We start from the raw sequence: 12,248 nt of genomic DNA on the forward strand, positions 1-12,248 counted from the left end.
GTTTCCCGCGGTTATCGACGGGGACGGTGATGAATTTTGTCACCGTGTCATTCTCTAACATAAATGCTCGTACACAAAGTCAGGCGTGAAATGTATGCTAAGCTGGTATTCTTTAAAAGGAGTGCCCATTACAGAATACTAGTTTCGCGCCGATCATCCTGGCACCTAACTTTGGGCAACCACAAAAAGAAGGCAAGTGAGATGTCCGAATTCAACCAATGGAACAGTTTATTAGTAAATGTCATAAAGTATAAGTCATAAACTGAAGACTAAGGTCCCAACTAGGATCCTGGTTTAGGCATCCTAAAATGCCTTCTTCAGGGGACAAACCAAATATTGGAAATAAATAAAAATTTAAATCAATACATACATTTCAATTAAAATTAAAATATAAAAAGAATATATACATACAGATATGCACACTAGATATGTAAAATGTACATGCAGACTAAAAGAGAAAAAAAGAAAAAACAATGGGATTTAAAAGAACTATGTACGAGGGTCATTTCATAAATAATGCACACTAATTTATTTTTTTTTTTTTTAATTTACATGTTGTTGTTTTGTTCAAGTATTTCTTTACAATCCTTCAATATAGTCTCCCTGCTTCGCAATGACCAAGTCCCAACGTCCGGGAAGTTTCATTATTCCATCCAAGACACCGTTTTTGTTCAGTTGCCAAATGGCTTGGGTACCGGCGGAAAAAAGCTCTTCCAGAGATGCAAAACAATGTCCACGCATAGGTTGTTTCAACTTTGGAAAAAGGTAGAAGTCTGGTGGACTCATGTCTGGACTGTAGGGAGCATGAGGTAGCACCTCCCAGCCATATTTGCGTAGTTTTTCAATGACGACATTCCCTATATGCGGGCGAGCATTGGTGTGAAGAATGAGTTGCCCAGCAATTTTTCTGTGCATTTTTTGCAAAAAATCACGAAAATACACTGCTGTGACACTTCTTCCACATGGAACTTTGTCTGTGATGATGATGCCTTCATGATCATAAGCAAAAATCATCATTTGTTAGACTTTTGATTGAGCTCGTCAAAATTTTTTTGGTCATGGGGAAGATGGAGCTCTCCACTCGTCATTGAAAAACTACAAATCTATCGACATCCTGTGTAAGGATTAATATGAATAACTGGCTTTGGATTAAATAAGTGGAACACCTGTTTAAAGATGTTATGCAATGAAACCTAGGACATGCAGGTATTTTTCTCAATATGGTTTTTAGACAGAGACACAGACAGAAAGAATGACAGACAGACAGACAGCATCCAAGCACAGAGAGAGAAAGGAAAAAAAAAAACAGTCGTCTACTCTATCACCCGTTGGACAGGGGGAGAACGAAAGAGATGCTGATGGACAGGGGGTTGAAGAAAAGGAACGGAGGACTAATGTTGGACAGGGGGAGAAGGAAAGAGGTGCTGCTGGACAGGGGGGAGGTAAAACAAAGGGAGAAGGGCTGCTGCTGCATAAGGAGAGCAGTGAAGGGGTGGTGGTGGACACAGGGGAGGTAAAAGGAAGGGAAAATGGACAGAGGGAGCAGGCAAGGGGTGGTGATGGACAGCCAAGGAAAAAGAAAGGCAGAAAGAAAGAAAGCGGCTAAGGAGAGAGAGAGAAAGAAATAAAGACAGACACACACACATATGTTCTAGCACCCGTTAATGTAACGGGCTTAAAGACTAGTAATTAAATAAAAACCATATTGAGAAAAATTGCATGTATATTAAAAGAGAAAGGGATTCACATAAATACTGAATAGAACTTGAGTGGCGTCCGTCTTTACGAAGGAGGACACCTCAACAATACCTGAAGCGGAGAAAGTGTTTGCAGGAGAAATAGAAGACAGCCTCACCACAGTTGAAGTGGACTTAGACCAGATATACTATCAGATCGACAAACTTAAAAGTGACAAATCCCCTGGACCGGATGGAATTCACCCGAGAGTCTTAAAGGAATTGAAGGTTGAAATCGGAAAGTTATTGCAAAAACTTGCAAACCTGACAATCAGAACTGGACAGATACCGGACGACTGGAGGATAGCGAACGTCACGCCAATTTTTAAAAAAGGATCGAGAGGGGAACCGGGCAACTATAGGCCTGTGAGTCTTACGTCTGTCCCCGGCAAGATGGTTGAAGCACTGATCAAGGATAGCATAGTCTGGCACTTGGACGCACACGACTTGATGAAACCCAGTCAACATGGATTCAGGAAAGGGAAATCATGTTTGACGAATTTACTCCAATTTTTTGAGACTGTGAACGAGCAAATTGATAGTGGGAAGCCGGTGGACATAATATACTTGGACTTCCAGAAAGCGTTCGACAAAGTTCCACATGAAAGACTTCTCAGGAAACTACAAAGCCATGGCATAGAGGGGGATATACAAAGGTGGATAGGCAAATGGCTGGAAAACCGAAAGCAGAGAGTGGGCATAAATGGGAAGTTCTCCGACTGGGAGAAAGTGACTAGTGGTGTACCACAGGGCTCGGTACTTGGGCCGATCCTTTTTAATATTTATATCAATGACCTGGAGGAAGGAACAACCAGTGAGATCATCAAGTTTGCAGATGATACAAAACTATGCTGGGCAATCAGATCGCAGGAGGATAGAGAGGAACTCCAGAGCGACTTGTGTCGGTTAGAAACATGGGCGGAGAAATGGCAGATGAAGTTCAATGTGGAGAAATGCAAGGTAATGCATTTAGGCAATAAGAATAAGGAATACGAGTATACAATGTCAGGTGCAACTCTGGGGAAGAGTGAACAAGAAAAGGACCTGGGTGTACTGATAGATAGGATCCTGAAGCCGTCGGCACAATGCGCGGCAGCGGCAAAGAAGGCAAATAGAATGTTGGGCATGATAAAGAAAGGAATCTCGAGTAGATCGGAGAAAGTTATAATGCCGCTTTATAGGGCAATGGTCAGACCACACTTGGAATACTGCGTCCAACATTGGTCTCCCTACCTAAAGAAGGATATAAAACTGCTGGAGAGGGTGCAGAGACGAGCAACAAAACTGGTGAAGGGTATGGAGAAACTGGAATATGAGGATAGACTTATAACACTAGGATTGTTCTCCCTAGAGAAAAGGAGACTGCGTGGGGATATGATCGAGACCTTCAAAATACTGAAAGGAATCGACAAAATAGAGCAGAGAAGATTATTTACATTGTCCAATTTGACACGGACTAGAGGACATGAAATGAAGCTAAGGGGGGACAGGTTCAGGACTAATGTCAGGAAGTTCTGCTTCACTCAGAGAGTGGTTGACACCTGGAATGCCCTCCCAGAGGAGATTATTGCGGAATCGACCGTCCTAGGCTTCAAGAGCAAACTAGATGCATATCTCCTTAAGAGAGGCATATAAAGATATGATGGACTATAAATTACGCCAGGGTACACCTGGCAGGGCCTCCGCGTGCGCGGATCGCCGGACTTGATGGACCAAAGGTCTGATCCGGAGATGGCAGTTCTTATGTTCTTATGTTCTTATGCAAAGCAAATGGCCTTTTTTGTGGTTGGTGATACTTTGAGGCAAGACTTCTTCCCTTCTTCGTCTGGCTTCACCTAACTTTGGGCTTCATTTACTGAATATACCTCTCGTCTAGGCAATCTAGGAGTGGTGGAGTGGCGTAGTGGTTAGAGCTGCTGCCTCAGCACTGAGGTTGTGGGTTCAATCCCAGCACTGCTTCTTGTGACTATGAATAAGTCACTTGACCCTCCATCGTCCCAGGTACCATAGTGAACTTCCAGGGACAGATTTAGAAAATGCTTAGAGTACCTGATTACTAGTCATTGTATTATAAACCACTTGGATATCTAAGGAGGAAAGGTAGCATATGAAATAAAAAATAGCCATATAGAAAAGTACTTAGCCTTTACATGTGTAACTGTGGGGAGAGTGTGGTGCAGTGGTTAAAGCTACAGCCTCAGAACCCTGAAGTTGTGGGTTCAAACCCACGCTGTGACCCTGGGTGAGTCATTTAATCCCCCCATTGCCCCAGGTACATTAGATAGATTGTGAGCCCACCAGGATAGATGGGGAAAAATGCTTGAGTACCTGAATAAATTCATGTAAACCATTCTGAGCAGTGTCAGGTCAAAAGCGCGCCGGGACAAAGGCACGCGCAGACAATTGAGCGCAGCGCAGAGGCGCGCGCCGAAGAAAATGACTGTTTTTAGGGGCTCCGGGGGCGGGGCGTGGGGGGGGAACCACCCCCCCCCTTTACTTAATACAGATCGCGCCGCGTTGTGGGGGGTTTGGGGGGTTGTAAACCCCCCCCCCCACATTTTACTGAACACTTCACTTTTTCCCTGTTTTTTCGGGAAAAAGTTGTTTCCAGTAAAATGTGGGGGGTTACAACCCCCCAAACCCCCCACAACACCGCCGCGATCTGTATTAAGTAAAGTGGGGGGGGCTCCCCAACAAAACCCCCCGTCGGAGCCCCTAAAAACAGTAATTTTCTTTGGCGCGCGCCTCCGTCTTGCGCTCAGTTGTCGGCGCGCGCCTTTGTCTTCCGCGATTATGTCTATGAACCATTCTGAGCTTCCTTGAGAGAACAGTATAGAAAATTGAATAAATAAAATTATTGGCTCCAATCAGGCACCTCAATGCTACTGTTCATAAACTAGGCACACTAGTGGCCCCAGCTTATAATATTTATTTCACAATTGTAATTTAAATAAACGGCTACCGCGTGCGTGCATCTTCTTAGGTCCAGGATATGGACTTGACACAGCAACATAATGTAAAGATAATAACGAAATTGCAACTACTGAATTGTGGTATTTATGAATTAACTGGCGAGGCATGATCTCAAATTGAAAACCTAAGGAGGTGAGGGGAAATGGAAAGAGGAAAATGAGGTTTTCTGGTCACGGCTTCAGAGGTTCTGTGACCAAAACCTAATCTAGCACTAGAGGTCAGAATAAAAGCTACAGGAGAGTAAAGTGATGGTTTATGGCTTCTAAGAAGGCATAGTGTGACCCATATGGAGTAACCACATTTAAAATCTAAACATTAGTCAGCATGGGGAAGCCTAATTATTTTGGACAGTGCTTCACTAGCTGTGGTGGTTGTGTGTATTATAGAAAAACATGGTAAGGATTGGAAGGGAACCTGTTTCTGATGAAAGACTGGATTCTATAAAGGGTGCACATATTTCCACGCACAAAATTGCGAGGAGTCCTGATGTGTGCATTGCATGCAACTGAATTGGATAACGAGCCAAATATTTGCTAATAATTGGGTGCTAATGATCAATTATTGGCATTAATTGCAACATTTTTTAAAATTTATGTTTGCATCTTGGTAAGCACTGTTCCATAAAGATCTGTGCACAAATCTTATAGCAGCTAACTTACGCAACAGGATTTATACCAGATTTCAGTTCGTTTGAGTGTGAGGAATTACACGCTATTCTGGCACTACACATATGGCTGCCACTATACACTATTCTATAAAAGGCACCGAACCCAGAGTGCCTGTTAAAAAATACCAATTAGCACCAATTTTTTTCTTTTTAAAAAAAAAAATCTTTATTAATTTTCAAATGAAACAATAAGTGCATAAAAATATATCATAAAAATAAGCACTATATTATCTAACATATGAACTATAATAGTGTAAAACTCCCCCCCTCCCCCCTTCATCCCATTCTCAATTAAAATAGAATATGCAATGTTATAAAACATATTATAACATCTCGTATTTAATAACATCCCAAATCCATCCTCCCCCCTTGAGTGTGCTAGATAAAACTAAGAAAGAAAAGAAAAGGGGTAAGAAAAGAAATGATGTCTATTCATCACAATATTTTTCCAATGGCCCCCATCCTATATAATAAAACGCTAGCCGCACATGTGCACTCAGACCTGCGTGATCTGTAATCCCTGATCCGTGATCTGTAGGTCCATGGCCAGAGTGCGTATGCGGCGGCTAGACAAAGCGGGAGAAACAGACTCGAGCGCTGTGGCCGACTTACGATGGGAGGATGCGCCACAGCAAAGTGCTGCACAGGTACTGGAGGGGGAGAGACATATCGCTTCTGCACCGGTACAAACATCCCTCCAGCGTTGGCAGTCGTTGCACGTTAAACAGGCTGCTTCGGGCTTTCTCCTGCAATTGAGTCCCTCTGCCGCGTCACTGATGACGTCATCAATGACGTGACAGAGAGACTCAACGGCAGAAGAAAGCCGAAGCAGCCTGTTTAGCGTGCTGCGGTTGCCAACGCTGGAGGGAGGTTTGATATTAAAGTCATCTTGCTGGGAGGGTCGCAGAGTCAGCGGGGGTTGGGCTGGGAGGGGAGAGAAGCGTCTGCCTCGAGTGCTTCAGGCAGCAGCAGCGTTTACAATTCGCTGCTATTGCTGGCTTCAGGCCTTCCTCTCTGGCCGGTCCTGCCTACTTCCTGTTTTCATGAAGACAGGACCGGCCAGAGAGAAAGACCTGAAGCAATGAATTGTGAATGCTGCTGCTGACCAATGAAGTAGTTAAATGAGGAAAGGGAGCAGAGGGGGAGAGAATGGCTTGGAGGGAAGGAGGAAGGTATGCCAGACCAAGGGAAAAGGAAGGAGGAGATGGAGAGAGGCCATATGGGACAGAGAGAGAGAGGGCGGACACTGGATGGAAAGAGAAGAGAGGGCAGTGAATGGAAGGGGCAACATAGAGGGTGAACTGTATTCTAGCACCCGTTAATGTAACTGGCTTAATGACTAGTATCTTTATAAAGTTATTATAGGTCCCTTTTTGTACTGCTATTACTCCTTCCATCTTAAAAATATGGCACAACAAATTCCACCAGAATGTGTAATTAAGATTCTTATGACTTTTCCAATTCTTGGTAATATATTGAATGGCAACATATTGGCAGTGAACAGGCTATATATGAACCAGCAATGACAACGCTGAGATAAGTATCTAATATCCAGTTGTCTAATATTCTCTCCCAAACCATCAGAGAGGTGTATCCATAAGATTTAGAAAAGTTTGAAGAAAATATTAAAAAAAAGTACACATATTTATTTAAAAATAATTAAAAATAATTTAAGTGAATTAAAGAAATTTTCAGGTTTTTTGGCCAATGATTAGAGCAAGGAGCTGCTACGTTGAAGTTTCAGTCTGTGATAGGACTGTACGTAGGCTCCTATTCTGAGGCCTTTTTCCTGAATGAATATTAATATATATTGGATACATCCTGTCTGGAAGTGGTATGAATGATTAATTTAGTATAGTGAGTTTCCCTGTCATAACTAATAAAAGTTAAATCTGAATGCATAGGGTATGATTAAGAGATGGGGATACTGTCAGCACCAATTTTTTTCAGTGTCACAGTCTTCTCCGGTTGCTTTAGATTTTCACCTATAAGTACAGCTTTGAAGGATTCAACTCACACGTGTGCAATTGGGGACAAAACGATCCAAATTAAACAATTGTAGTCATTTGACAGGAGCTACGGATGACTTGGATTTCTAGGAATAGATTTGCTTGAAACTCTTGATGGTTCTCATTTGACATCCAGTTCCCTTTTCCACTCCCCAACTCTGGCCCAAGCAATTCCCCTACCCCTAAAATTGTATTCTTCCTGTGGATAAAATACTTTATTCTGAATTTTTAACTATAAGACCATAAGAATTACCATACTCAGACAGATCCATCAAGCCCAGTATCCTGTTTCCAACAGTGGCCAACCCAGGTTCCAAGTACCTAGCTAGATCCCAAGGAGTAAAACTATGGGTTCCTTTTACTAAGGTGCGCTAGCGGTTTTAGCGTGCGCTACAGTGCCGCGCGCGCTAGACGCTAATGCCTCCATAGAGCTTGCATTAATATTTTTCGTTTAGCGCAGGGTTTGCACGCGCTAAAAATGCTAGCCGCACCTTAGTTAAAGGAGCTCTGTGTTTTATGTCAATGTGAGAGTGTGGTGCAGTGGTTAAAGCTACAGCCTCAGCACCCTGGGGTTGCGGGTTCAAACCCACGCTGCTCCTTGTGACCCTGGGCAAGTCACTTAATCCCCCCATTGCCCCAGGTATATTAGATAGATTGTGAGCCCACCAGGACAGGGAAAAATGCTCAAGTACCTGAATGAATTCATGTAAACCATTCTGAGCTCACTTGAGAGAACAGTATAGAAAATTGCATAAATAGTGTGAAAAGCTTCAGCCTCTGATAACAGGAGCTGGTATTGTGACATCATAATGCCTCATTCTACCAATGACTAAGAGCCAACCTCATCAGTGATGTCACAACGGCTTGATTGTCCTATACTTGGCTCACTTTTGCTGCATTTTGATTTCTAGAGTGGCGCAGTGGTTAAAGCTACAGCCTCAACACCCTGAGGTTGTAGGTTCAAACCCATGCTGCTCCCCGTGACCCTGGGCAAGTCACTTAATCTCCCCATTGGCTCAGGTACATTAGATAGATTGTGAGCCTAGCAGGACAGACAGGGAAAATGTTTGAGTACCTGAATCAATTCATGTAAACCGTTCTGAGCTCACTTGGGAAAACAATTTGAATTGTGTATAGAAAATTGAATAAATAAATAAATGTACAATATTATTTTAATGCAGACTATCTATTCATTTGTTTTAAGGATCGGCTGTTTTTTGTTATGGAGTTTGTGAATGGTGGGGACCTAATGTTTCACATCCAGAAGTCCCGCCGCTTTGATGATGCCCGGACACGCTTCTATGGAGCAGAAATTACCTCCGCGCTCATGTTTCTTCATGACAAAGGCATTATATACAGGTAATTATAGGTCTTTCAATGGCTAATGTCTGAATTTTATCATGATTTTTGTGGATCACAGAATGCAGGTGATCCCTTTTCATCTAGAAAGGCATCCAACAGTCTTGTTACCTACAGAATAAAGACATCAAGGATTAAATTTATTCTTTGTTTGGCTTGTATTGATGCTGGCACTTTTGACTGAATGCAGCTCAGATTGGAATTTGTGCAACCCAATTAACCAAACTTCAAGGTGATCATCATGGTCAGTGCAATTTCCAGGATAGGGAAGAGGAGTTGCTTAGATCTCACAAAATCTTTCTGCTCACTGTTCCCTCTACCTGGAGGCCAAGTTACTAAACAGTGAAAAATTTTACCAATGGGGCGTCATGTACAAAAATATGAAATGCTGGGGTTTTGTACGTGAAACCCCATTTGTGAAACTTTTCACTGGATTTCTGCTGTGCATAGAGTAAAAGTCTTAGATTGCAACACAGATTTAAATAAAATGTCTTGTGAATTTATTTATTTAAAACATTTATATCCCGCACGTCCAATGTTCCAAGCGGGTTACATAAATAAGTTTCAAGTTTCTTTATTTTTGATATACCGTCTATCAAAACAAGTGTTTAAACGGTGTACAATATAAAAAGATTGTAGAAAACAATTAAAATAGGTAAATAAGAGCAATATTTTATCAAATATTAAAAATACTAGACGAATTTACATTGATGTACATGGAACAAAAGGGAAGTTGGGGAGGGAAAGTTGTTTAAAATACATCAAAGTAAAATTAGTAAAAAAGGAAGGTAAATGGGGAGTGGCAAAACATTAGGATGGGGATCGCTTCAGAAGAAGTGTTTGATGTTTCAAGGCTTCACAAGAATGAAAGGTTTGAGAAGCGGAAGCTGGTACTAAAGAGTAAAGGCATCTTTAAAGAGAAAAGTTTTAAGTTTGGCTTTAAATTTTTCAAGAGAGTTCTCTAATCGAAGAGCTAATGGGAGGGCATTCCACAGAGAGGGGGCGGTGACTGAAAAACTGGATTTGCGAGTAGTATCGTAAAACAGTTCGCGTATTGACGGTATGGAAAGTAGGTTTTGATTGTTAGCTCGGAGGGTCCTAGATGATGAGTATGGGATCCAAAGTTTATTTATGAATGCTTTCATCACATCAACAATCTTATCCAGTCTACCACTTAAATATGATAAAAAGCCTTCTTTAAAAAAGTAGGCTTTCAAGCTCTTTTGAAAAGTTACAAACGTAGAAATTTCACATATGGATTCTAGTAGAGCATTCCACAACTGTGGCCCTGTCACCCTGTAAGAACAAGATCGAATACTTGCTTTTCGAAGAGATGGAACAACTAACAAACTCTTAGACTGAGACCTCAAAAACCGAGAAGGCAAGTGTGGATTCAATAGCGAGTGTAGCAATGCAGGATTTTATACACCAAAATTTTATAACTGGGCATGTACACACAGGTGGGTTAGACAAAGGAATGATGTGTGCTAAGCATGAATACTGTATAGGCAGTAAGTACCATGTGGTAAGCAAGACTAAGAATATCATAATGCCTCTATATCGATCCATGGTGTGACCTCACCTTGAGTATTGCATTCAATTCTGTTCACCTTATCTCAGAAGAGATCTAGCGGAACTAGAAAAGGTTTAAAGAGCAACCAAGATGAAAAAGGGGATGGAACTCTTCTCGTATGAGGAAAGACTAAAGAGGTTAGGGCTCTTCAACTTGGAAAAGAGACGGTTGAGGGGAGTTATGATTGAAGTCTACAAAATCCTGAGTGGTGTAAAATAGGTACAAGTAGATCGATTTTATTTTATTTTTTTTACTCCATCAAAAATTACAAAGACTAGGGGACACTCAATGAAGTTACAGGGAAATACTTTTAAAACCAATAGAAGGAAATATTTTTTACTCCAATAATAGTTAAGCTCTGGAACTTATTGCCAGAGGATGTGGCATCAGTGATTAGCGTAGATGGGTTTAAAAAAAGGTTTGGACATGTTCCTGAGAAAAAAAAGTCCTTAGTCAGCTATTGAGACAGATATGGGAAATCCGCTGCTTACCCTGGAATTGGTAGAATGGAATATTGCTGCTACCTGGATTTTTGCCAGGTACTTGTGACCTGGATTGGCCACCGTGGAAACAGGATACTGAGCTAGATGGACCATTGATCTGACCCAGTATGACTATTCTTGTGTTCTTTTTTATAGAATACTAGAACAGAACCCCTAAAAAAATCCCAGTGCTGTAAACATTAGCACTCAGTAGTTTATCAAGAATGTCCTGCATCACAGTTATAATTTGTCTTATGAAATGATGTTTATTGAATTATCGTGTTATTTTTATAAAGAGTTTTTGGACCAGACAGTGGTTGCAATTCACCCAATTATCTCACTGGGGAAGGACAATACTCATAGCACACCATATCTCATCATTGGTCCAGTTATATACTATGGGGCTCATTTTCAAAACACTAACCCCCCCTGTTTAACTAAGGTGCGCTATGCATTATAGCGTGCGTTTAGCACCAGCTAAATATACGCACGCACTAACCGCTAACACATCCATAGACTAACATGCACGCGTTAGCGTTTAGCGCGTGCTAAAACGCTTAGCGCACCTTTGTGAAAGGAGCCCTAAGATGTCCCAAAAAATGGCATAAATCAGCACTTGGATGTTTTTCTCACCAAAATGTCCATGTGCCTATTTTCAAAACAGACTTTCTGGCCTTCTTGCTAGGTTTCTTAGTCACTATGAGTGCAAAGTTTGAGAGAGCACGTTGGAGGCATGTTATAGGCGGGCTTTGAGCATGCTTAGCATTTGGACATCTTGCGGTAAGACCGTATGTACTCAAATATAAACCTATCTGACTATAAACCGAGGTAAACTTTTTTCCCCCAAAAAAAAGAGGGAAAAAGGGTTGACTCAAATATAAAACGAACTCACAGTAGTCTCACAAGGTTACTGTAGGAACTTGTGGCAGCCATTTTGAGTAGTGAGACTGCACGGGGCAGGAGCATAGGAGGATTGCTCTTGCCTTGGCTCACCATTGAACCAGCAGAGTTTAAGGTAGGCCTGGGAAGAGGCCTGAGATGGGTCCATGTCTTTTTTATCATTCCCTCTGTGAGAATTTCCCTAACCCCTATTGGTTTGTCTGTCTTAATTAGATTATATTCTCTATTGAGCAAGGATTGTCTCTTATATGTTTAGTGTACAATGCTGTGTACGTCTAGTAGCACCATAGAAATACTAAGTGGTAAGACTCAAATATAAACCGAGATCCCCATTTTTGGGCCTTTTTTTTTGCCCTAAAATCTAGGTTTATATTCGAGTATATACAGTAGTCGAACATTTTCTGAATACGTCCAGGACGGAACTTAGACTTCTGGAGCTAGACCTGTTTTAAAAGCATCTAAGTGCCACAAAGGAACTCAAATTGACCAGATGGCCACTGAAGGGATTAAGTAATGACCCCCCCACACACATACACTCTCCCAATGGTT

At 41.7% G+C, this 12,248-nt stretch overlaps 1 protein-coding gene across 2 annotated transcripts in view; it reads left to right on the forward strand.

Annotated features, from left to right (window-relative positions):
* The window catches only part of PRKCH (protein kinase C eta), a 227,910-nt gene that overhangs the window by 159,858 nt on the left and 55,804 nt on the right, over window positions 1–12,248 (forward strand). For both annotated transcript variants that reach the window (XM_033952506.1, XM_033952505.1), the window contains exon 10: window positions 8,590–8,744. In XM_033952506.1, the coding sequence (XP_033808397.1) occupies window positions 8,590–8,744 (155 nt within the window). The remainder of the gene's footprint in view (window positions 1–8,589; window positions 8,745–12,248) is intronic.

This window comes from Geotrypetes seraphini, chromosome 7 (assembly GCF_902459505.1).
Source record: "Geotrypetes seraphini chromosome 7, aGeoSer1.1, whole genome shotgun sequence".
Taxonomy (NCBI): Eukaryota; Metazoa; Chordata; class Amphibia; order Gymnophiona; family Dermophiidae; genus Geotrypetes; species Geotrypetes seraphini.